The sequence below is a fragment of the Pagrus major genome, chromosome 8 (genome assembly GCF_040436345.1).
Source record: "Pagrus major chromosome 8, Pma_NU_1.0".
Classification (NCBI taxonomy): domain Eukaryota; kingdom Metazoa; phylum Chordata; class Actinopteri; order Spariformes; family Sparidae; genus Pagrus; species Pagrus major.
In genome coordinates, this window is record NC_133222.1 from 8,930,981 (window position 1) to 8,956,936 (window position 25,956).

The 25,956-nt window shown below is 43.9% G+C and overlaps 1 protein-coding gene across 1 annotated transcript; it reads left to right on the plus strand.

Moving 5' to 3' along the window:
* Window positions 1–1,554: 1,554 nt before the first annotated feature.
* kcp (kielin cysteine rich BMP regulator) lies at window positions 1,555–25,437 on the plus strand. The gene is made up of 46 exons (XM_073471338.1): window positions 1,555–1,657; window positions 2,607–3,145; window positions 3,402–3,474; window positions 4,021–4,310; window positions 4,401–4,575; window positions 11,705–11,778; window positions 11,879–11,972; window positions 12,197–12,279; window positions 12,363–12,456; window positions 12,537–12,616; window positions 12,723–12,808; window positions 12,975–13,065; window positions 13,877–13,976; window positions 14,081–14,166; window positions 14,384–14,477; window positions 14,564–14,713; window positions 14,794–14,900; window positions 14,982–15,075; window positions 15,159–15,332; window positions 15,418–15,500; window positions 15,606–15,699; window positions 16,796–16,978; window positions 17,063–17,233; window positions 17,328–17,501; window positions 17,613–17,695; window positions 17,784–17,874; window positions 17,950–18,032; window positions 18,117–18,290; window positions 18,430–18,609; window positions 18,707–18,971; window positions 19,146–19,228; window positions 19,310–19,403; window positions 19,475–19,648; window positions 19,732–19,814; window positions 20,239–20,359; window positions 20,449–20,531; window positions 20,748–20,847; window positions 20,925–21,013; window positions 21,803–21,905; window positions 22,054–22,196; window positions 22,416–22,588; window positions 22,897–23,008; window positions 23,093–23,194; window positions 23,282–23,446; window positions 23,523–23,823; window positions 24,731–25,437. The coding sequence occupies exons 1-46, from the start codon at window positions 1,555–1,557 to the stop codon at window positions 24,958–24,960; spliced, it is 6,324 nt and encodes a 2,107-aa protein (XP_073327439.1). The 3' UTR covers window positions 24,961–25,437.
* Window positions 25,438–25,956: the final 519 nt, after the last annotated feature.

Genomic DNA, 25,956 nt, shown 5'->3' on the forward strand with positions numbered 1-25,956 from the left:
TTATGATAGGTTTAGGGTTAGTATTAAGTAAACAGAGTTTGAGCAATTAACAAATTGCTTACTGGCTAGTAGCAGACTGTTTGTCCAGCACATTGACCCAAAACCGTCTGGGTGTAACACTTATCTCCTTCTTCCACACAAGAGAAAGGCCCTCTGGGTACAAAGTGGGTGTGAGTAGCAACATTTTGTTCCTGTCAGTGTTCATCTGGGAGGCATTTTTGACTTGTGAATTTGTTTTCATAAAGCTTAACACTACTTTAAATGCCAAATCCCCCTTTGACGTGTCGCATTCTTCTAGTTTCTACTGCTTTATCGCAGTCTTCAATCAGCCCTCTCGGCCTGGAAGTGCCATGCCAACCAAAGGGAGTGTTTGTTGGAAAAACCACTGAAGCGAAGACAGCAAGTCTTACGGGAAAACCTTTTAATTGTGATTATTATAGGCAATGCAGCATGAGTCATGGACAGAGGCTGTGAAAATCTTAGTTAAAATCAGCGGTTCGGATGTGTGTCTCATTCTCCTGGATCTCCAACAGATATAATTTCCAACTTTACTGAAAACAATCTGGCACCAGAGTGGCGATGGGCTCTCAGGTCTGCTACATCCATCAGCAAACACCTGGGTGTCCTTTCATCACACCAAAAAAACACTCCTCAAAGGGACATGTGTGTTTTCTATGCAAGTCTCAGATCTGTTGTCTGTGAGGGTGCACTCATGGAAAGGCTCTGAACTAATAAACACAGCAGAGAGAGGAGAAGGACAACAACATGAGGGGAAAGCCAAGAGTTGTGGAGACAGATGTGGGGGGATCGGGCACAGTGGGATGCACTCTGGGATTGTTTCCAAAGCAGTGAAACATGACTACTTGTGTTTACCCCCGCCCTCTTCTTTCTGTCTCTGTACACACACATACATTTTTTTGGCTGCCTCAGCAGCAGCATGGCTCCCCTCCAGTCTCCAGACCAGGTTTTAGCTGATTACCAAAACGGGGGTCTTTGGGAATCATCGCCACTGAGCAGTGCTGGGAGGAGAGTTTTTTTTTTTCCCCCTCTGACAAAATGAGGGAAAACATTGGAAGAAAAGAGTCCACTCTCAGCTATCCTTCTGGGACTGGACACTGAACGAGGCAGAGACAATACCCGGTGTCCTCACGCGCACTGCACACCTGAACTTTTCTGCGTGCACGCCTTCTTTATCTCCCTCTCATCAGAAATAACAGGGACCAGCAAGGATAGTAATAATCATCAACTTTTTTTCACAGCCATCCGCCTTTGTGATCCTGGAGTGAAAGTGTGCTGCAGATATGGCCCCAGGGGGAAATGTAAGTGTGTGACTGCAGAGAAGTGACGCCCTGCCTGCATCCAGATGTTTCATGTTTCCCCTGCGCGCTCTTTGGAAAGGTCCTGCTCGCAGAGGAACAGGGGGATCTTAAACACACAGTTCAAGCTCCATGTCAGCATATCGGGTTTAAAAGGACGCTGAATAACATGTTTTTTGTGTAAAGGTGTTTGGAATTGAATCCAGGGTGTCCATTTTTTTTTATTTGCGTCTGGAGAATGGAGAGCGGCAGACTGAGGACGCTCATGCTGCTGGAGGTACATTTGCTCTGGGTCCTTGCGCTGTCTGTGCAGGGGCACTCCAGTCCAGATCAAGACAATGGTGAGATTGCAATCATTTGCTTGGATCTCTAGTCACACTTATGTAGTTTTGTTTATTTTTCATGTTGATTTTATGTGGATGTTATACTTTGTGTGTTGTGGAAAAAGATATTTTATTTTGGTAAAAGTAGCAAAACTACAGTGTGAAAGTAAATTTAAGAAATCAAATTCAAGTTATGTCACAGAGAGTGTTACAGGCTGTTAATATTGCATTATTAATGCTAATTAAAGGTGCAATATGTAAGAAGTGGCCACCCCTCAAATTCATACTCCGGACAAGCAGGGGGCAGCATATCACCAGAGTTACTGTAACGGCTGCTTACTGTAGCTGCTGTACGCTATTAAGTTCAGTTAGCCATGTAGCTAGTGGTCCAGACTGGGCGCTGGGAGTGGTATTGCGAGTGAGGATGTGCTACGGCTAGCTGGTTAGCATGCTAACTTCAGTATGCAACACAATACACACTGTAGGTGTCTTTTTTCACTTTTTTTATGCTAAAGGTTTGCTTTATTTTCATAGTAACTGTAGATGTCACAAATAGGCCTAATATTTTTCATTTTCTCTACATAAATGTAGTTAAAATTAAAAAAGTGCAGTGTTTTCCTCTGAAATTCAGTAGAGCAGAAGTAGATAGTGTACTCAAATACAAGTTATTAAACCAAAACAAGCTTTCTTGTAACTTTTGAAGAGCTACCTCCAAATTTAAAGGGTCGTAACAGCCTGAAAAAAGAGGCAGATGGGTCGGACTGTGTCATGCAGGCCTGTTGGTGTTTGAGGTCAGTGAGGCAGCCATGTGTGACCGGCTGATGAATGGCTTCATTCTGATTCCCTCTCAAAGACTCACACTCATCACAGCCCCGAAACCTGAGTGCAGTCGTCCATTAGACAGAGCACGACCTCATGTAGCATGTATGTGTCTCATGTGGGACTCTCTGTTTTATCTCCTTCCCAGTGATTGACCTCCTGGCAGCTCTAAACATGTCCCACCACATAAACGGTGTGTCCAGAGTGCAGAGTGCCGGCAGTGTGACTTACAGAATACGTCCCAGAGCCCCGTACCTGAGTCTTCCTCGTGAATATTCCAACTTCTTATACTCCAACCTTCAGGCCGGCATTGGGGTGCATTTGGTGGGGCATCAGGCGTCGAGCTCCAGTGCCACTCTTTTCTCTCTCTCCTCTGGGTCCTCCCCCATTCTCCAAATCATCTCCTCCACCCTCAATAACACCCTGCGTTTGGACTACCAGGCCGGGGGAGGAGGAGGAGGTCAGGGCCTCGCCAGCTTTCACTTCCCCAGGAGAAACCCCTTCTCCCGGGAGGAGTGGGTACAGTTGGCTGTGAGCCTGGAGACTGATAGAGTGGCATTTTTTGTAGACTGTCAAGAAGCTGTGGTTGTACCGATAAAAAGTGAAGAGAGAATCAACCTGGAGCTGCCTCAGGATGTTGCTGTCACTCTCGCCAGCACACCAGGGAAGAAGGACAGCAAATTTAGTGTGAGTTTCTCACACATACTGGATCCCTGTGCACATTCACACACTGAAACAAGAGACACCATCGTTACTGACGTTTGCTATTTTTTGAGTTAATAGAAGTTCAACAAAGATATCATGCTATATAAACCATGTAATCACGAGTGTTTGCCTACTACTCTACATAACTTTCCATATTTTCTGCATCCATTTAATGTTCCTTCTGTATATACAGTAACATTTTGTATGTGATCATTTCTGTGTTTCTTTATGAATGAAGGGATACCTGAAGACGGCTGAGATTTCAATGAAAGCATATCGTAAGCGGCCGTGGCTCTGTGACAATGTTACAGGTAAATGAAAAGTATCTACATCATTTTATTTGTTTGCAGGGACAAAAAGCATTTGAAGATTGCCCAAAAAAAACCCAGGGACTTTTCCTTTTTATGAGACACTATGTGCATATATCAGTCTGTTGTACTGAATATGATTCTATGTGACAAATATTCTTCATATATCAGTTTGTAACAGCATGCTGAGGCCCAATGGTTGCAGTGTCATTTTTTCTCTACATGACTTACATAATAACAATAATTTTGAGTTTCTGAGCTGTATTTTGCAACTCTGTCTAGAAATCCATGCAGCGATTTACTCCTCTCGCTCTCACAATGAGTTAGAGCAGAGTGTTGGGACCACCATGGTTTATGTGCATGAGATCATATCTTTAAGCCCTCAGGCAGAAAGTCTCCTGAACAGTTTGTTTATTATTCCTCAGTGTGGGTCTTAATTTTGACAGCATTTTCTCAGGATGTTTGTTTAGGCTCCGAATTTGTTCCCTTATTCATTCAAGAATTATTGAGGAATCTCTTCTCCCACCGACTGCTTCTTTCTCCTTCTAGATGCTCTGCCGTCGTCTCGCTACACAGATTCTCGGACCGACAGCAGTCGAATGCTCCAGCAGGATGCATCCCATAGTAAACCTCAAACAAGCCACAGGCCAACAGACCAAACCAACCATTATCCCCATGACGTCCAGGGTGACCAGCTGCAGAGAGGTATGGTGCTGGGGCCCCCAGGATCTCCTCAAGGGGTAAAGTCTGTTTCTCAGGCACAGAAAGATGACAGGCTGAAGAAGCTGGAGAAGAGACTGGAGGAGCTGGCTCGTATGCTGGACATGGTCAAAACTCAGGTACATATTGCATTTCAAAAGTATAACTTTTCATGATGAAGTGGTATGAAATGTTGTAAAATGGTGGTATTTTTTATCGCTTTTCTGCAGAATGCAGTCCTAGAGTCTCGTGTGCTGTACCTGGAGGGATGTGAGTGTGTGAGGCTGCGATGTGTGTGGGAGGGCCGTGAAGTGGAGGATGGCCAGCGTTGGCAGGTTGACCTCAACACTGTGTGTACGTGCACATCTGGAAAGGTCACATGTCAAGCAAACATCAAAGGTAAAGGTGACTCTGCTGCTGACAGCTCTCTTTCTCTCACTCATTCCTTTGATCATTTGCTTTCTCTGTTTAACTTGGTCGCACACGAACAAAAACACACTTATTTTGACACACTTAACCTAACACTAACAAACATTCAACTGCTTTTAAGTAGCTAGTGTGCAGATGGCCGTCCCTCTCTCAGACCCTTGTCTGTCTAACCCCTGTCAAAATGGAGGCGTATGTTTCGTCTTGACCTCTGATCCTGCTGGGTTTCACTGCTCCTGTCCGCCCAACACCAAAGGACCAGTGTGTCACAGACAGCTGAGACAGGTATTATCATGCCAGGATAAGTAGAATAGAGTAGATTCATAAGTTTTACAAATCAACAAAAATGTCCGTGTTGGTGTCAGTCATTTTGTCCATGATGTGAAAATGTATATATCAATTCCAGACTTTTTTTAAGCCATGTTTGGCAATGGCAATGTCAGCCAGTCAGTCCAAAACTTATGTCCAAATATCTCAACAACTATTGAATATATTGCAATGAACATTTGTACCCAGAGAACGATTTGTAATAACTTTGGTGATCCGTTTTTTATCTAGTGCCTTCATTAGGTCATAGCTGTATGTTGTGTTTTGTGCTAATTGGCAAATGTTAGCATGCTAACATGTTAATCTAAGATGGAGAACATGTCAAATCTTACAGTAGTACCTGCTATATGTTAGCACGTTGTTATTATTATTATTATTATTATTATGAAAAGCATTGAAGCACAATGACCAAAGCCGAACTGGCTTGTGAGTGCAGATTTTTCAAAATGGTGGCTGAAATAAAATTCTCCAAGTACTCGACCAATCAAATGGCAATAATGTCCCTGGAACTGAATTTAGACCCTGTTTCCTGCAGTGGAAATGCAGCTATTGTCATTGTGAGCATGTTAGCATGTCAACATTATTATGCTTATTTAGCTCAAGGCACTGTGCCTAAGTGCACCCTCACAGAGCAGCTAGCATGGCAGTAGATTGTATGTGTTATATGTTTGAGCATGTGACCTTGAGTGCTTTTCCCAAATTACTACTGGAGGTGATTGGGTTTTAGTTAGAAGATTTGCTTATTGTATGTTTGATTACCCGGCAGGTCTCCAGAGCTTTTCAAATGCTTGAGGTGGGTCACAATCTCAAATGAAACAAAGGTTTGAAACCCCCTACTGTAGTTTTCTTATAGTTTCTTATAGTTTTAGCATTTTCTTGTAAGTCATTTTGTTTTTTTTCCTTTGTTCCTTTCAGCATTTTACAAGGCAAGGTGCTATCACAGTAGTGACTTTGACATTTTGGGAAGAACACCAATTACATTCGCAAGAAAGATACGAAGATACCTTCTCATAAATGCTGTTTGGCTGATTTCTTGTGTTAGGCTGAGTGAGGCTAGCTGTAGCTTGCCCTGTTTCCAATCTTTGTGCTAAGCTAATTTTAACATCTCCTGGCTGTAGCTTCATATTTAAGAGACAGATATGAGAGAGGTATCTTTTCATCTAACTCTCAGGAAGAAAGCGAATGACTGTATCTCAAAATGTCGAACCATTCCTTGAATGTAACTGATCCAGATTTTAGATCACTTACCAGTGTCTGTATGCCAGTGGTTTAGCTGTAGAAACATTGCTTTGCCTGCTGCATTGGGTGAGTCCAATAGTAGTGCTTTGCTTTACTTTTGTCCTTTATAACTTCTGGCTATGGGCATTGCAGTGGGGTTTAAGGCTGGGTAAGAGGCCCTGTGTCCCCCCTCCCCACTTCTAGGCATGTTGGGTACCCAAACCAGAGAACAACTGTGAAGGCGTGCAGCCATTTCAACGCCACTGGGCCTTTAATCCTACTTCTGGCCTCTGTGAGGACTTCCTCTACTGCACTGGAAACAGCAGCAACAACTTCCCTTCCTTTAATGCCTGTAGGGACCAGTGCATGTTGGGTGCATGCTGCCTCCGTAAACCAAGACAGGGTTTGTCTTCTGGCCGCCAGCATTACGTTCAACATGGATACAACACCTCCTCTGTGAACTGGACTCTCTCGGGATACGACCAGCATAATTTGGATGATGAAATATGGTACAGCATTATAGAGTTTAACCATACTGAGCTGGACGATCTTACAGGAAACCATACAAAGATAGAGTGCCATGAGGATCCGGATTTCACTTTCACCTGTGATTACCTCACTGTAACACAGTGTCAAACTTTGGTGAAGGACCAAGCTGGAGAGGCACAAGTAATGAGCTTCTCTCCCGGAGTGAAGTGCTCTGACATGAAATGTGGTGGAGGTTGTGGATGTTTCTTTCAACACAAGCTCCGGAGATACAGGGAAAGGTTCAGGCAAGGCTGTGAAGAGTGCATATGCACACATAGTGGCAGAGTTGACTGTGTGTGCAGACACCTGACCCAGCGTAAAGAGATTAGAGACCTGACGCCGAGAGAGATGAGGTTGTACCAACGGGCTGTGAGGAAACTCTACGCAAGGCCAGGTAAGACTTTAAATCTAAATGCTTTTGTTCCTTATCTTGCTAACCTTTTCAGAATTCCAAGTATACCTTTGTATCTTATTGGTTTACTTGTGTTTGTGTGTGCATACATGTGGATTTAGCTCTATGGAAGGGCTTTGCACTACTGAGAGCGGAGTTCTCCCCTCTTGCCGGTGATCATGCCTTCTTCCTCCCCTGGCACCGCTACTTTCTGCGACTAGTGGAGCGTGAGCTGCAGTCCATGTCATCATGCAAACTAGCCCTTCCATATTTTGAATGGACAGTGGACTCTGGGTCAATAAAGTTCTCAGCTGCCTGGCAGGCTGGATTGTTCGGAGGAGACGGTGAGCCCGACTCTGGCTGCGTCCCACATCACCCTTTCCAAGGCTTGACATCCCGCTTCCACTGGTCCCCTTGTCTCAGACGGAGCTTCAACTCCTCGGTTTGTCAAACAACTTGCAATGATAGTGTTTTGAGTTGTATTACTGGAACCAGGTTTGTCTAACTGATCTCCATTGATTCCTCTAGGTGTGGCTGCCAGACGCAGTGACCCTACAGAGGACTATAAATCAGGCAGACTTCAAAATGTTCTCCCAGTCTCTGCAGACCTTTTCAGGCCTCTTTAGGCTCTGGGTAGGGGGCCACATGGCGTCACCTCTAGCTTCTTACGACCCTTTATACCTGTCACACATGGCATTCATGGACAAACTGTGGGTACAGTGGCAAGAGAAACATCAGCATGGATCAATAAGACAAACTTCTAGCGACAATCATGCTCAGAGCAAGTTCCTTTACCCTGCTGAACAGATGCATGTCAAGATGAAGCCTTTTGATGTCACCCCTGATGATGTGATTTCTTCCCAGCAACAGATGTGTATTGTATATGTGCCCATAACCATTGGTGCACCTTGTAATATCACATTGTTACATACACACCCACAAGGAAGTCGGGGTAGGTTTGACAAACACAAATCAAACGATGATGTTTTTGTCATTGGTGGCCTTGACATCAGTGGTTATGACCAGCATGGATATGATGGTGATGGCTATGACCGGAGTGGTTGGGACAGGTGGGGCTATGACAAAGATGGCTTCAACCGGGACTTCATTGATAGGGATGGATATGACGTATCTGGTTTCAACCGCTATGGCTTCAACCGTTCTAATGTCACCTGGTTTGGCATGCGTAACGATGGGGTTTTTGAGAATGGGGAAAAGAATGGAAAGGAGAAGAGTGATCAGATACACAGAGACAAGATAATGTCTGAGCTCTTCAGTGACACAGGCTACAGTATCACTGGGTTTGATCCGTTTGGTTTAGATCGTGGTGGGTTTGACGCATTTGGCTTTCGAACAGACGGTTACGACAAGGACAGGTGCAACTGGTTCTTCAACGGGCCGCACTATCTGCGGTTCTACTTCCACACGCAGCAACAATTGGTGTCATCCAGTGACGGAGCTTTAAGTCGCATCTCCCGTATCTGCCCTCCAATCACCTCCCTGCCCCAGAGCTGGGCCATCCAGGACTGGATGACTTTTGATCCAGACAAAAGCTTTGCTCTGAATGGTAAACCACAGCAGGAATGGACGGGACAATATATGCCAGAAAGTGATGATACTTTTAAGGCAGCTACTAAAAATAGGAGCGAAACATGGCTGCCAATCACACCAGATCACAGGTATGAGCATCATTAGAAAAAAGTGGCAATTGTCTCGCAAAGCCGTCCCAAAGTTTGTGGTTAAATGTTTGTTCTGGTATGACAGTAGGATTTGCTTAAAAGTAGGTTGCACAGTTGATTAATGGCTTTCCTTATCCTAGAACTCAACATGACCCTCCCTACACCTGGTTTGGCAAACACACCACTTAGGCTGTAAATTATTTCAATCCATTAAAATAATTTTTTCAACAACTTTGATGTTAAAACATCAACACACTTTATTTAACAGCTACAGCAGCCAGTTAAACAGATGTTCTCAAGTTTCCAGAGTCACATGATCAGTTCTCCCCACAACTTTAGCATCCAAATTTAAAGCTTAAGCAAATCTCAGTTAAGGTTTTTGAAACTAAATTCTTTTGGTGGAAACAGAACTTGAGATATATCAGCTGGCTTTATGGGGATAATATGTCAATGGTTATATAATGAATAGTAAGTTACATCTTTTCCAATTCCAACCAATGTTGTGATCCCCTTTCCCTCAAAACGCTTTCTGTAGGTTTTGTTTCAAGCTCCACTGGTTCAGCGGCTGTCCCCTTGGTTCTGCGCCTATCACCTGTCCCGACCTCTGCCGTCAGGCCCGTTGCCATGTTTACCCTGAGGCTGTCTGTCATATGCACAACTGTGGTTCCTGTTTCACAGAGTGGCGGGATCCAGCCACTGGAAACCATGTGATATGCCATGGCTGGTAAAAACTGGATTTTTTCCCAGAAAAATGCAGGAACAAAGTACCTTTCACAGCTTTTCACCACAGATTGAACCATCAGTTGGTACTAATGTGCCAACATCATCTCTGTGAGCGCAGAGATACAGAAAAAACTCGAAGATTGACTGAAGGATGACTGCGAAAGATATGTTTTGAAACATTTTTTCATCTTTCCAAGATTTTCCATTTATTCCAGCACATTTACATTTTGACATGAACCTTGTTTGATGTACTCTATCTCGTCTATATACGATGTTAAAGCAGCTCATTGTTTTGGTTTTACATCCCACAACTCTCCAGGTTCGCTCTTACCACTCGCATTAAAGGAGAAATTTGGAAGATATGGCCAGAATTTTGGTTTAAAAGTTTTAAAAAATTAACTAACAATACAGTGTGTAAAAACAACAACATTGATGTTGATGTATTGAGTTTTCAGAGATGGCTACTGAAGCTAGCTTGCTAACCAGGTTCCCCCCTGGCCTGTTCTGTATGTAATACCACTGGCTCCATGGCTGACTGAGCCATGAGCTAATTCGCTAACGTTAGCTAGCTACAGCCAAGGATAGCTACCAAAGAGCAGCAGGTGTCAGTCACTGTGGTAATATGCTGCCCCTTCTGTTTTTGGAGCTACCTTGAATAATGCCCATATTCTACAAATTATAACTTTAACACTGTTTCCTGTTTTTGGAAAGAAAGAAAAATCCCTACATACGCTACAGACAAAGTTAGCAACTACATGGTGAACATAGTGCACCAATTAGCTGCTAATGAGCCAGATATTCCACTCAGGAGTTGGTAGAGACCAAAAACAGAGCTAAAAGGAGACTGAAAATTGGACTCAGATTCTTCTGAGGGAAGAAACACGACTCTAAATGAATGCTAATGCTGCTTGTGATTGCTGGATGTGCAAAGAGATAACTGTTTGCTATGACATTCAATATATCAACTTTATAAGGGGATCATTTGTTCATGTTTTGTTTACAGCTTGCCACCAAGAGTCCAAAAACAGTTAATGCAGTTGAAGCATCGTCTTGGTAGTTTTACGTGTTTTTGCCAATGCATTTTGTGCTACTAACATTTGCCAAAGCATTTCTGTAAGTTTTAGGTGATTATATAGTTGTTAGCAACTTCCTAGTTGGTGCAACTGTGTTCAAGCGGCTGTCATAGAAGAGTGAACAACAAACATGTGGGACTTTAATTGAGGTTGGACTGGCCTCATGAAGGATTCTCTGTCTTTCTCTTAGAGTTATGTAAACTTCTGTTCTGTGCTGCTTATTGTGCACATTTCTTGCCAACAATGTAATACACATGTGCACAAACAACCCACTGTCTGCTCTCTCACCCCCTTTGACTATTCTCTGTTACTGTCTCTGCCTTTTCATCCATCTTGCCCTTAATTGTTTCTGCATGTAGGCCTGAAGACTCCAATGGCACCCAGTTGATACACACTCGCAGACTCACACTCCCACACACATACACACACTTTGATCTCATGCATGCTTGGCTTGCTAGAGGAAATGCCTTTTGGCTGCTGGCACAGTAGGCAGCCTCACTAGCTTCTCTCACACTCTGTGATTACTCCCGTCTCTCACACACAGACATTGTCTCTGTCCTTTGGCGAGTCATCATTAAAATAATTATCTGCTGAGACGTCCTGGCTAAGCAAAAATAATATTTGATGAGGTGCCGGAAAGCCTTTGATGAAAAAAATTGACATTGACCTCCCAATGTTCGTTATGCGTGATACTGTAAACAGCTTTGTTTTTCATCACAATAACTTAAAGAGCCGTAGAATGGGGTATGGTTTGGTGGGTATCCTCCAGAAAACTGCTAACCCATTCAGTTTTTTCCCCTGTTTCTCCAACAGCAACTCTCTTTCAGCGTTAATAGACTTGCCGGTGGTAGTCTTTAACTGCTGGAAGGCTGCAGGCACTTGTGGTTATTATTACGGCCCATAAAACATAGTGTGTGAGAGAGCAAGCACGTGTATATTATATCAGAACCATGCTGTTCTGTCATTACTGGAGAGAGAGCAGAGCCAGATGTTCCCCAGTGACCTAGTGTAGAGACAAGGTGAAGAAAATCTGGATTCATAGACAGAGAGGGACCAGCTATAATGGTCAAACTTTATTCCACATTCATTTTTTCTGACTTGGGATATGCAGACACACTCCCACAAGCTCAAAAAATGTGTGTGCACTTAAACGTGTGTCTCGTCTTCAGGGTGTGAGCTGGATGGCACAGTTCATAATGTGTCCTACAGCAATAATGATGGATGTCAGACATGTACCTGTAAAGTGAGTATTTGAAATACACCTACACCAACACAAACATTTGTCCGACCTGAGCTTCGATCTTCCTAATTGTTCTCGCACTGTGTCCCTTTGTTGACAACAGGGGGGTAACAGGGAATGCTATCCTCTACCCTGCCCTTCACTGGACTGCACCCAGAAGGAGACTGCAACCGGAGACTGCTGCCCACGATGCAGAGGTAAGAGCACGGGAGAAACAACAACTTTATTCAAGAAATGAACTTGGATTGTTGCGGTGTATTCATCATCAACATCACAAATATTACCAGTGCACAGGATGCACATAGGGGCTCATCTTTGGTAGTCTCTCCTCAGATCTTTCGCACAGATTGTCTTTGCCTGACACTGCGTATTTGCTGTATATAAATTAACATTTAACCACTGATGTCAAATGTGTTTGCAGGCTGTGTCCATTCTGGTGTCCAGTACGATCACGGAGCCAAGTGGAGCCCAGTAGAGAACCCCTGTGACGTCTGCTACTGTTTGGTGGGTCTGATACTGACTGAGGTTAACATTACATCTTTTCTGTCACCTTCATCTGCATTAATATCGTTCTCTGCTCTCACCAGGAGGGTCACGTTCGCTGTGAGAGGGAGCGGTGTAACCCCCCGTGTAAAAACCCAGCTGCTCCTCCACCTAATACCTGCTGTCCCGTCTGTCAAGGTGAGTTTCTTTAGTTCACTGTGTGTGGGTTCAGTGAACTGCAGTGACACAGTGTGTGTTTGTGCGTGTGTGTCTTGTAGGTTGCGGTGTGAACGGTCATGACTTCCCTAACGGAGGTGTGATCCCGACTGGAGACCGTTGTCAGGAGTGTACATGTGCGGTATGTCATTTATCATCGTTTTCACCATAAAAGCTTTTTTTTTCTGTGTATAAATCATTTGGAAATTGTTTTAAAGTTTATCTTTAGTATGTATGTTCTCCTCCAGAATGGTAATGTGGCTTGTTCACCCCTTCCCTGTCCTGCCTTGTCTTGTCGAAACCCTGTGCATCGTGCTGGAGACTGTTGCCCACGGTAACCATCCTTCATAACTTCATTCATTTCAGTTTCACACCGGCATCAGTCGGCCTTTTCAGCCCCTTTCTTTGAACACAGAGGTGGTCTAGGTATAAAATAACATGAGACTTTGGAGGTTTTTCAAGACGGCTGAAATATTTCCAAGAATTTTTCAATCCTGTAGGTGCGAGCAGTGTGAATATGAGTCCAAAGTGTTTGTGGATGGACAGAAGTTCCCCTCCAGGAGAGACCCCTGCCTGCAGTGCCGCTGCTCTGTGAGTTCAGTCTGAGTGTGTTTTGTCTGATGTGATGTTCATGTGACTGGACTCATACTGTTTTGGCAGGCGTTCAAAGAAAACCTGTCAAAACCTATCGCACTTTCAGACGGCAATTTGAATACTGTCTGATAATCTGATAATAGGATTAAGCGTGACAATGAAATGGTTTTTTTAAGTCCTAAAAAAGGAGTTTAAAGCATAGCATAACTAATCCAGGGTTTTTTTAAGGCAGATTGAGGACAATATATAGGCTGGTAATCTTTGACAAACGATCTTGATACGGATCGTATAGATATGTTTTTGTTAAAGGAGACCTATTCAGCTTTTTATGTCATGGAAGTCTGCACCAACAGAAGCTCCTCTCTCTCACAGAAAACATTGCTACTTCCGCCTTCTGTACACCGGTACTAATCTCTATAAACAGATAACTTCATATGAATGCATATAAACGTTTGTGTTCCAAGACTGCATATGAGCCAATGTTTTTGCTCTCCAGATGAACAGTTTACATGCATGCAACCCATGCCCAGCTCAAATGTGATTGGCAAATACAACTCCGACTACAAACAGGGACTAGAAGACTTACGATACCAACATTTTGTCCATACAGATATCTGTTTAAAGAGCTTATCTGCCGACAAACACACAGACATATCCGCAATAAACCAATATCAGGCAGATTTATCTTTATCTTTTTTTATTGTCTATCTCTAGTTTATAGGTTTGAGCTTTGTATCTGACAGTAACTGAATGTTAGAATGCTCTATCATAGCGACACATTTAATCCCTTCTTGTGTCTACCTGTCAGGCAGGTGAAGTGTCTTGTGAGCGTATGGATGCATCGTGTCCCACACCTCGCTGCAGTCATCCAGCTAAGCGCAAAGGAGAGTGCTGTCCCACATGCGATGGTCAGTGTATCTCATGTAACACAGTTTGTTTTTCCACCCTCCAGTTTGACTTTTATTATCTAAACTCAAGCAAACATGATCCGAGTTTGCATTTGTTCCCACAGAATGTGAGTATGACCGGAGGGTGTATGCCGACGGAAAAGTGTTCACCCCCGCTGGAAGTGGACCCTGCCTGCAGTGCAGGTGTAAGGCAAGTCTTTTCAGTATATATTCTCGAAAATTGTGGTGGAATTTGAGGTTTTTATGTCTGAAAGAAAGTTTAGTTTAATGAGCAAATCTGCATCAGACATCTCAAAGGGAGACATGTTTCTACCTTTGTTTTATGTCTAAAAATCATTCTATTCTATACTTTTCAAAGTAACTAATAAACCTTTCCATTATGTTTTCACACTTTGTGTCTGTTATAGGGCGGTAATGTTATCTGCCGAGAAGAGAAGTGCCCTCCTGTCCAGTGCTCCAACCCTATTACAGACCCACATCTCTGCTGTCCGATATGCAAAGGTTAATAATGCATTCACACACACATACATACACTCACACGCAGCTGCAGCCCATCAATGAGTATAACTCCTCTTGTCTCAACGTAGCGTGTGTGTTGGACGGGGTGGAATATGAGGAAGGCCTCAACTGGCAGCCTGAGGGTCCCTGCTCCAGCTGCACCTGTGTGAACGGAGAGACTTTGTGTACACACACACGCTGCCCCTCCACCGAGTGTCGTCATCCCACCAAGATCACCGGTAAGAACGTGTGTGTTTGGGCTTTTTATAAATACAGATGCCTGTGTAACTGCAGTATACAATCTCTTTCCTCTCCTCAGGCTCCTGTTGTGCAGTGTGTGAAAGCTGCACCTATAACCATCGTATCTATAACAATGGCCAGAGGTTTATGACCCCTGACCAGCCCTGCCACATCTGCACCTGTCAGGTAAGCATGACCAATTCACACACACAGAACAGAGTATTGTTCCCCTTCAAACCAGCTGATACAGCCTCCTCTTCTCCTCAGCATGGCAGCGTGGAGTGTGAGAGGAGACCTTGTCCTCCACTCAACTGTTCCAACTCGTACACACCACCTGGAGAGTGCTGCGCTAAATGTCCAGGTACTCAAAGTCAGAGACAGATACGGTCACAAATCAAAGCAAATGGTTTTTGAGTAGCTTCTAAGTGTTTGCATCTTTGCCAGACTGCGCCTTTGAAAATCGTGTATTTGTGGATGGAGAGGTGTTTCCGAACCCCGTGAGTGTGTGTGAGGAGTGTAAGTGTGTGAGCGGCACGATTGACTGCCACCAGGCACAGTGCCCTCATCCTCGCTGTAACGCACCTCTGCCTGGAAGCTGCTGTCAGAACAACTGCAACGGTGAGGAATATGCATCTTCTGTCAGAAACAAAAATACATTTAACACAGTTAAATCTCACAATGACACAAAATTCCTCTACCTTAGGCTGCAGCTACGCTGGGAAGGAGTATCTCAATGGACAGGAGTTTCCCCATCCTACTGACACTTGCAGGACATGCAGCTGCATAGTAAGAATAATGAGCATCAAAGCATGGCTAACCCCTGATGTGCTGATCACCTGTGGTCCACTTGGAGCAGGTTTTTATTTCAGTCTGTGTTGTGTTTTTTTACAGAATGGCAATGTTCAGTGTCTGATGAAGAGGTGTCCACCACTGTCGTGCTCCAACCCAAATGTGCTGCCTGGAGACTGCTGCCCCCAGTGTCCTGGTAAGGATGTGCAAGAGAAGTTGAGAGTGTTGAGAAATAACCACAGCAGTGGTATTCACACTGTGAGGGTTTAAGGGTGCATGCCAGCGCTCCAGTTCGGCAGCTTGATCGGACTCGTTTATGAACACAGTCAGAAGCTGGAGCAGCAGCAGTTGCTGTGATACAGCTCATGGAGGTACTTGAAAACCATTAGCGCCCCATTCGTGTCAAAAAACTTCTTCTTTGATACATATATTTCGAAGATTCAGTGTGACTTACATGTTTCGAGGTTATTGTTAACTCCGATGCCCATCTTGATGAAATGCCCATGAATCCAGTTAGAAATCAGAGAAAAAAGACGTTCATTGTAACTCCAGAACTTGCCTAAGAATCATCACAGTTTTTAAGTTTTCTTCAGGATCAAAGTAAAACAATGATAGTTGTCTGTACATCCATGGATAGACTGGAAAAAGGAACTGCTAATAGCTCATTCAACATACTTTTAATGTGACTCACCATACTTCCTCTTTACATCTCTCAAAGCAGCACCCAGCATTATGTTTTTTTATTCTTGACTTTTACTTGATATTTTGAAAGTAACAAAACGATTTAGATGAAGTTTGATGGGCAGATTGGTGAAGTGCCAAAAATCTTTTTTTTTTAAATTGATAATCTGGTTATGAAAACTTTAGACAAGTGTATTTATTTTTGTTTAAAGATAAAGATGTTTTTGCCTGTTAATTCTAGATGCAGCCTGTTTGCCCCTTCACCCCCTTTTTTATTGGGTATTTTACGAAGTGATGGTTTCATACTGTCTTCATCTGATCCTCATTTGGAAAAGAGAACGCTAAGAAGTAAGCATTATAAAAATCCTTAAAGCATCTGGTTTAAATTTGTTTCCATTAAGGATTTAGAGTTTAACGTTGTTTTCTTTCCAGACAAATGTTCCTAATTTACCCTTTCTGTGGTTGCCGTTAATATTCATTTGTGAAATGATCTGCTGTTTGGTTTGTCTCTTGGCTCATGACAGTTAATGTTTGAACCCAACCTCGAATGAACCAATGAAATTTTATAGTGAAGACAAAACATCTGACCCTTTTCACTGATACTCCTTCAGCTCCTCCAGCGGACTGCGTGTATGAACAGCGACCCTACAGACACAATGAGCGTTTCTACCACCCGACTGACAACTGTCGATCATGTGCCTGCACCGATGGGAACGTTCACTGTCAGCGCAAGCCCTGCCCCTTTGCTTCATGTTCTCACCCCATCACGCAGGAGTGCTGCCGGACCTGCGAAGGTATCATCATCAACTTTGATATAGTCACATAAGAATCTGCACTTTTCTAGTCTAATCATGTTTTTTGTCTTATTTCCCTTGCAGGCTGCCTTTATGAGGGTCGAGAGCGAGCTAACGGGGAGACATGGGATGACGCTTCAGACCCGTGCGCGGCGTGTGTTTGTCGCGAGGGCTCTGTCCGGTGTGAGAGGAAGCGCTGCCCACCCTCCAACTGTAAGCACCCGGTCCAGAGGCAGTGCTGCATGTCCTGTGATGGTGAGTGATTAAAAAACCCTAACAGCACCTTCCAGAAAAATGTACTACTGGAGATGATCCACTGACCTTCAGATTGCCAATTTTCTACCTGCAGGCTGCATGTTTCATGGTAAAGAATATGCCGATGGCACTGAGTTCGGCGATGACAAAGACCCCTGTAGCGTATGTTACTGCTACGGAGGGGAGGTCGTCTGCACCAAGATACCCTGTTATGGAGAGTGCAGCCACCCTTACAAACCGCCCGGACAATGCTGTGGAGAATGTGAACGTATGTAAAGTCAAACTCTGCCCACATTCCCAATTAAGGTTCATTGATTTTAAACCTTGTTTTGTTTTTCGTGATTACAAAATGGCAGATAAACATGTCTTTATTTGATAGGCTGTTTCTACAACAGTGCAGTCCTCACAAATGGACAGTCAATCCCTGACCCCGGAGACCTCTGCTCTGAGTGTACCTGCCAGGTAGCATCAACACACACACACACACATTCAAATATACACTCAGCGGGTTAATCTCTTTAGACAACGTGTCGTGCTTCTTCTCTTACAGAGCGGCTCAGTGCGATGCAGGAAGAAGTCGTGTCCAGCGGCCTCCTGTCCTCACCCGGTCACCAACGCATGTGGCTGCCCTGTCTGTGACGGTAACCAGCTTGCATAACATCACAGCTCAAGTTATGTAACTTAAGTGAATAATCAATGTGTCACTCTGTGTGCAGGTTGTCATTTCCGAGGTGTGACTCATGTTGACGGACATATCTTCCCTGGAGGAGAGGGAGGGTGCCAGGACTGCACATGCTCAGTGAGTGCATTCACGTAGGGGCCGCTGACTCGCAGCACCCCTCACAGCTACTGTGCATCTTATCTTTGTTTTTGTTTTCCATAGAGAGGTGAAGTGGTGTGTGCACGGCGGAGATGCCCTGCTGTGTCATGCCCACACCCAGCTCTGGACGGCTGTGCATGCGGAGTGTGTGATGGATGCAACTTTAATGGACGGGGCTGTTTCAACGGAGAACGTTTTCCCCACCCTGCAGACCGCTGTCAGCTCTGCTCCTGTCTGGTACCATCACACATGCTCTCATCTTTGATAGATTTAGTCCTGAAACACCAGCATCTATTGATTTTCAGTTGCACTAGGACTGTAACTGACTATGTAAAGGACTTACTGTCACCCTCAGTTTGTGCGTTTCTGTGCCTAGAACGGTGGTGTGGTGTGTACGCATGTGTCTTGTCCAAGTGTTGCCTGTGTGCGTCCGCTGACCCCTCCTGGAGAGTGCTGCCCCATCTGCACAGGGATTTGTCTCCATCAGGGGAAAGAGCACCAGTCCGGCTCCACCTTCACTTCACCCTCTGATCGCTGCTCGTCATGCTCCTGTCTGGTCAGTCTGACAGCTCTTCCTGAAAGAAAAGGAAATAAATGATCCAAATCTGAATTGTATGATTCCACCTTGTCCCGTCCTCTCCTCCTCTGATCAGAATGAGGTGGTGAACTGTCAGAAGAGACCTTGTCCAGTCCAGTGCTCCCATCCGGTCCCCTCAGACTCCTGCTGCCCCATCTGTGACTCCTGTCTGTATGAGGGTGTCGTCCACTCTCACGGTCACACCTTCACGCCCTCCTCCAACCCCTGCCAGCGCTGTACTTGTGTCAGAGGCACCGTTACCTGCGTGCCCATGGTCTGCCCGCCAACACCCTGCCCCCGAACAGTTACCAAGCCAGGGCAGTGCTGTCCTGAGTGCAAAGGTACATGATATGTGAAGGATTACATGTTTCTACTGACTCCTGTTATATGTTTACAAAAAGCATGCATGCACAAACTTCTGCACACATAAAAAACATGAAAAAAACAAAGACCTAACTGAGAAATCTCCTCTTTTTTTGTGTCCGTCTTTGTCTCTTGTCTGTCCCTGACATCAGTATGTACGCTCGATGGACAGGAGTTCAACGATGGGCAGAGTTGGACCCTGAGTTCAAACCACTGCTCCACCTGCACTTGCCAGGTCTGACTCCTCCATCTGTCTTTTCCCTCCATATGTGCTACTTTCCTTGTGTTTGAGCGCTAATCTCTCTGAGTCTCGCAGGTAGGTGAGGTTCAGTGTACGCCTCCCGAATGCCCCAAGCTGCCTTGTATGCATCAGGTGACTGATCCCGGAGCCTGCTGTCCTCGCTGCAGAGGTAAACACATCACTGGAAACTATAGTCACAGGGTGAAACTGTTTTACCAGTGACTGAATTTTCCCTCTCAGGTTGTATGTATGGAGGAGAGGAGCATATCGAGGGCAGCAGCTGGTTCGCAGACTCCACCCCCTGCATGACCTGCATGTGTGTAGACGGGGTGACCACCTGCTCTGAAGTACGCTGTCTATCTCCCTGCGTCAACTTCATCAGCGTGCCCGGGGAGTGCTGCCCTGTGTGTGCTGGTGAGAATTCAAAACATCAGCTGCATTTTTCCCAATTTTTCCAAGTTGTTGCTTGATAATCTTATATGATTGTTTTTGAGCAGACTGTGTGTTTGAGGGCAAAGTGTACGGTCCAGGTGACAGTTTCCATCCAGCTGATGACCCCTGTCAGGTCTGCACTTGTGAGGTATGACACATACAGATAACAGCTGGAAACCTGATTGTGTCATTTTCATGTTTAACTTGTTGATTTCTTTAGATGATTAATTAATCTTTTAGTTTATAAAAAAACATAAGAGAGATATCACCGCTTTTATACCACATGATCTTCTTCCTTTTAAAAACCTGGTGCCTACATTACCCACAATGCAACTTAGACACTGAGTGACATCACTGGAGGCCCTTTTCAGATTACACGCAGCTTCCTCCTTATACTACTTTTCACATATGCAGTAGTACTCCTCAAGACCTGTAAACACACTTTAAAGTTTAAGCTTTAGTAGGTACAAGCAGTAGTACTTGAAATAAATGTGTAAGATGTAGAAGTTATAGTAGCAGCAGTTGAAACAGAAGTAGTAGTCGTTGTAGTAACTAACCTGTGTGTATCCCAGGTGATGCCGGACGGAGAGCAACACCTGAGGTGTTACCGAAAGCAGTGTCCCAGTCTGGTCGACTGTCCCAAGAGCAACATCTTGTTCTCTGGACCTGAATCCTGCTGTCCTGTCTGTGCACGTCAGTACCAAACTAAAGCATTTTTATGCTACACTCTGTATTACCTTTCAGCTGTTACTGATCTCTGTAACATGTGTGTGTATGTTCAGAGCCTCTCAGTAACTGCACCTCTGCACTGATCGGCAACGAGGTCTTGGCGACAGATGACCCTTGTTTTACCTGCCACTGCAAGGTACCGTAGTGAAGACACTTTTCTTGAGTTCTGTTGTGATCTTTGACATTTTCTGAACTTAATCTGCAGCTGCTGACATTGACTTAGCATATAATAGCCTCTAATGGAAAGTATAACCCTAGAACAAATATGTAAGCTAATTAGAAAATAAACCGTCATACAGTTTTAGTTTTTTGTCATTTAAAGCAGAACAGTGATACAGTGTCTTTAATTCAGGACCTGACATGGACCTGCTTACACCAGATGTGCCTCCCGCTCACTTGCCCTCATAATGAACAGGTTACCCCTCCGGACTCATGCTGCCCTGTGTGTAAAGGTGAGTTAACACTGTCTTGATAGATTAGCTGAGTTTTATTGGTGTTAAAACATCCAAATTTGTGATGTTTCACACAGATTGTGTGATTGAGGGCCAGAACAGACGTGTTGCCAACGGCAGCAGCTGGACTGACAGCGATGACGACTGCGTCACATGTACCTGCAATGTAAGTGTCACAGAAATACTCACACTGCTTATGTAATGCTTCAACTAATAATAATGATAATAACATTTATACACCACAAAAGAATGATCATATTCAAGATAATATGAGAAAATATTAAAGATATAATATTTAACATTTCTGCGTTAAAACTTTAACACATTACCTCGTCCATGATAGTTTCTGCCTGAGTGATGGAGATAGATCTTCATCAACAATGCTGGCTGTTTAACGATGAAGACAGCATCTCCCATGATCCAATGCTACATGTGTCTTTTGTTTTGTTTGTTTTGATCGAGAGACCCCTGGTGGCAGAAATCACACACTGGGCATTTAATGTACATAAAAAAAAAGACAATTTAAAAGGAAAACACAAAAAACAAGTTAAAGGTCTTTGAAAAAGAGTTGCAAATAGGAAGGACTTGATTCCGGCGATGTTCATATACTGAGGAATAATGATTGCACAATGTTTATTACATAAGTGGACAGGTCAAAATCACAAGCACAAGGAGCAATAACAGTCTATATATGTATATGTGTATGTATATATGCAAGCAGTACTAAATGGTATGGCTATTTTATGTACACATTCACATTTTACGTATCTGTAGATTCTTAATATGAAAAGTCACCACTAACTGTCAGATGAATGAATCTGGGTGAAGTAGAAGTATAAAGCAAGTAAAGAACAGTTAGTTACTTTCTACCACTGGACCAAAAATTGTTAATAGGTCTTGTATCTAGTCAGACAATCTGTTTCTAAAGTAATCTCTTCTCTTGTTTTGTACGTAGTTGGGCTACATTGAGTGCAGCATTGAAGAGTGTTTGCCTGCAGTTTGTCTGGACGGTCAGAAACAAGTGAAGATTCCTGGAAAATGCTGCTATGAATGCCAAGGTATGACAGCCAGCCAGTACACTGAGCGTCCATGATAGTGTTTGTTCAAAGTACTGCTTAACATCGTTCGTGTGTGTGTGTGTGTGTGTGTGTGTGTGTGTGTGTGTGTGTGTGTGTGTGTGTGTGTGTGTGTGTGTGTGTGTTTTAGACTCACAGGCGTCGTGTTTGTACCAGGGAACAGTATATCACTGTAACGAACACTGGGAGGTGGATGAGTGCACCAGCTGTACGTGCGTGTCTGGAGATGTTCACTGTCACACTGAGCGCTGCCCTCCCCTCACCTGCGCAACTGTCAGTATAACAAACAAACAAACACACACACACACACACACATTCTTTCTCATCATAGTCTTAAAATGTTCCCATGATGCCTCGCTGTTCTCAACCTTCAGTCAGTAGAGAGACATTAAATATCTGGTGGTTAAGAGCTGTTCGCTGCAGACATTTGTTTGGCTCGCTCAGAGTCTCCTGAGTTCATAGTTGTGGGTGTGTGTGTGTGTTTGCTTCCAGGATGAGATGCCAGCCATTGTCCCAGGTTTGTGTTGTCCTCATTGCCTTCCCCGTCCAGCCACATGTATTGCCTTCGGAGACCCTCATTATCGCTCCTTTGATGGCCGCATGCTGCACTTCCAGGGAGCGTGCACGTATATCCTGGTACAGGACTGTGAGGGCGGAGACTTCAGGTGAGTGGGCCCCAAGTGGTCACCGTACGGCCGTAGACATTTTTTGTCTACATGCTCTAATTATTGGGTTGTTAGTTTGAAACACGGGATACACAACATCTTGCTGCCCCCTGCAAATCATTCAAATGAAACAGCCTGATTGGTGTTAAAGGCCCTGGAAGCAACAACTTCTCAATTCAAGCCCCCCCTGATGTTAAGAAAATGGCAGGAAAAGAAAAAAACTTGCCATCTCATCTGAGCATTCAACAAAGAAGTTGTATTACTACGCTCTTTATTTCCTGCTCAATGACTCCTCTTTGTCGGTGCAGTATTCACGCGACTAACGACGATCGTGGCCGTAAAGGAGTGTCCTGGACTAAAGAGGTGACCGTGTTTATAGGAGACGTCACTGTGCAGCTGCTGCAGGACTGGGTTGTGAAGGTTTGTGTGTGCAAATACTGCAGATGTTTTTTGCGCGGCCGTATTTGTGTCACGCATCCACTCAGCTATTTTTGTACTCCTCAGGTGAACGATGAGGTTGTGACTTTGCCGTTCCTCAAAGAACCAGAAATCTATGTCGAGCGACAAACCAACACCATCTTACTCAACACTAACATCGGGCTGAAGGTGCAGTCTTTTGTCTCTTCTGTCTCTTGTCTTTGTCAATAACATCTGATTGGATACGCACTTATACACCCACTGATCCCCCTTTAGGTGCTGTGGAGTGGCCGTTCGCACTTAGAAGTGAGTGTGCCAGGCTCCTATAAGGGCCACACCTGTGGTCTTTGTGGAAACTTCAACAACTACTACCAGGATGACCTCCGAATGCCCAACGGACGAATCAGCCTATCAGAGTCTGACTTTGGCAACAGCTGGAGGGTAAAATAAACACAGAGACAGAATAAAAGACATAAAGTTGAATTGTCATGAATCAAACAACTTGTTCTCCTTTTAGGTCAAAAATGGCAGCCACTCCCTCTCATCGTGTCGTCCCGGTGAGGATGTCGACCCCTGTAAAGATGCAGGCTACCAGGCCAAGAAGGGGGCTAACGCTCGCTGCAAGGTGCTGAAGTCCGCTGCCTTTAAGCCCTGCCATCGCGTGGTGCCTCCTGAACCGTGGTACGGAGCCTGTGTGTATGACCTGTGCGCCTGCGGGGCCAATACTGACGAGTGTCTGTGTGACACACTGGAGGCCTACGCCAGTCAGTGCAGAGAAGCTGGAGTCGTCCTGCAGTGGAGGAGCCCATCACTGTGTGGTGAGTACAGCACACACTGAAAGGCCCTGACAACATGTTTTCTTTAACAGCTCCTTAGTATGAGCACGTGGGAAATAATCAGCCAATGTCACATACTGCAGAGCGCTGATTAGAATAAAGCATCATTTAATAAAATATTTTGACAGTTCGTACTCCAATCATGCTTTTGCAATGTCATAGCTTTGCGTCTCGAGGGCGAAAGACTGGAGGAATATGCACATGGGCGAAGTTATCCTTTTAAACACGTTTAATGTTGTGAAAGGGTCTTTTTTAGACCCAAACCAAGTATTTTTGTACCCTTAAGCTAACAAAACAATGAATACAATGTAAGAATAATACGTGGGATATGGGGTTGGCAGAAGTCGTGCGCATGCCAAGGACACTGCATTTCATTTATCCCATTGTGGGAATTTTTGAGGACACGTTGAGCAATTTCACATTCAAGAGCTGACTCAATGAGTGTTAAATACTAAGTTAACGATTATTTTTTTGTCAAAACTAGCCTGTGATGGTTGCTTATTTACCTACGAATGTATAATGTTATCATGAAAAACACAGGATTTGAAACCAGGTTTTTAAAGGGCTCTAAACATGAACTTTCTGATTTTGAATTGACAAGAAAAACAAGGGGTGATATGTGAAAATTCCACTTTTACCACTCCAAATTTTACTTATATATTTTAAAAAACTAAAAAACTAATTTATGACTAATGCTCTGACCACCATGCACTAAAATGTACTCTCAAATGAAAAGCCAAAGCAATAAGTGGTCTTATTGTTGTCAGACACCGGCCGGTTATTACTGGTCACCATCACAGGTTAACAGAAGGTCACATCCTTGAAGCCACCGTGGACACAATGTTCTCCGTCTCTCTCATTGTTTCGTCTCTGTTGCTGTCTTCCACAGCTGTGGGCTGTCCGGTGGAGAGGGGCTTTGTGTTTGATGAGTGCGGACCCCCATGTCCCGTTACCTGCTTTAACGTTGACGTACCACTGGGGGTGATAGAGAGCCACTGCTTCAAGCCCTGTGTACCAGGCTGCCAGTGTCCTGCTGGTCTGGTTCTTCACAACAACTACTGCATACAGCCGGAAAAGTGCCCCAGGATCATCCACGGCGACCCCCTCCCTAATGCTTGAAACCCGCACTTTCAAGTGGACTAGTCTGCACACACATGCACTGCCACCACTAATAATCTCCACTTAAGGACTGCACAAGACTTCTGTTACTGTTTGAAATGGAAAAAACATCCCAACAGATGAACCTCCATCACCTGTGGATTTAACATAGTGACTGTGTGAAATACTGCATTTTTTTGTATTAACATTGTAATATTATTATTATATGTAGCACTGAATATTTATACTACACAGGGTTTGTTGTTTTTTATTCCACATGTTCATTGGTATCCATTGGCAATGTCGCTACCTGTTTGTTTTTACACATTTATGGTATATTGTCCACAGCCTTTAGGTTATTTTAACAGTATTATTTATCTAAAGAGCGTTTGTTTACTGTACAGGTTTATTGTCGGACTGTATGAACAGTAAGCCTCATAATCTCAGGTACCCGTCTTTCATTCTCCAATGTACAAATAAACAAAGGCTTTACTAATATTTGTGGTGTTTCATTTTTTATTTGAAGGTTCATTTTATTACCCAGTGAGACATGAGTATGATCTTGGTAACACTCTCTTACTTTCATTTCCTTGGATGTTTCCTGGAAAGAAATTAGTTATTTGGTACAGTGTTCAGTTGGTAAGTTTAATTTTAAATTAAATTTAAAAAGTATTTTTAGTAAGGTCAGCAGGTCAGCTGAATATTCAAAGATGAAATTCATGATATACAGAGAATAAAGTTCCCAATAACGAATTCATGGATATTTACTTGAGATTAAATTAATTATTCTCTGTTAAAACTTCTTATAAACTCAACTAACTAGTTTAAAGCAACATTATGTAGTAATTTGTATTTTGTGCTGTTTCCGAGTGCAACACAACAATTATAAATACAAAGCCCAAGTTTCTGTAACACTTTGTCAGATGTGAAGTAATGTTACGTGCTAACTATAAACAAAACATGATAATAACAATATCTTGAAGTAAACATGCACGCACCCAACTCGGAACAGTAACA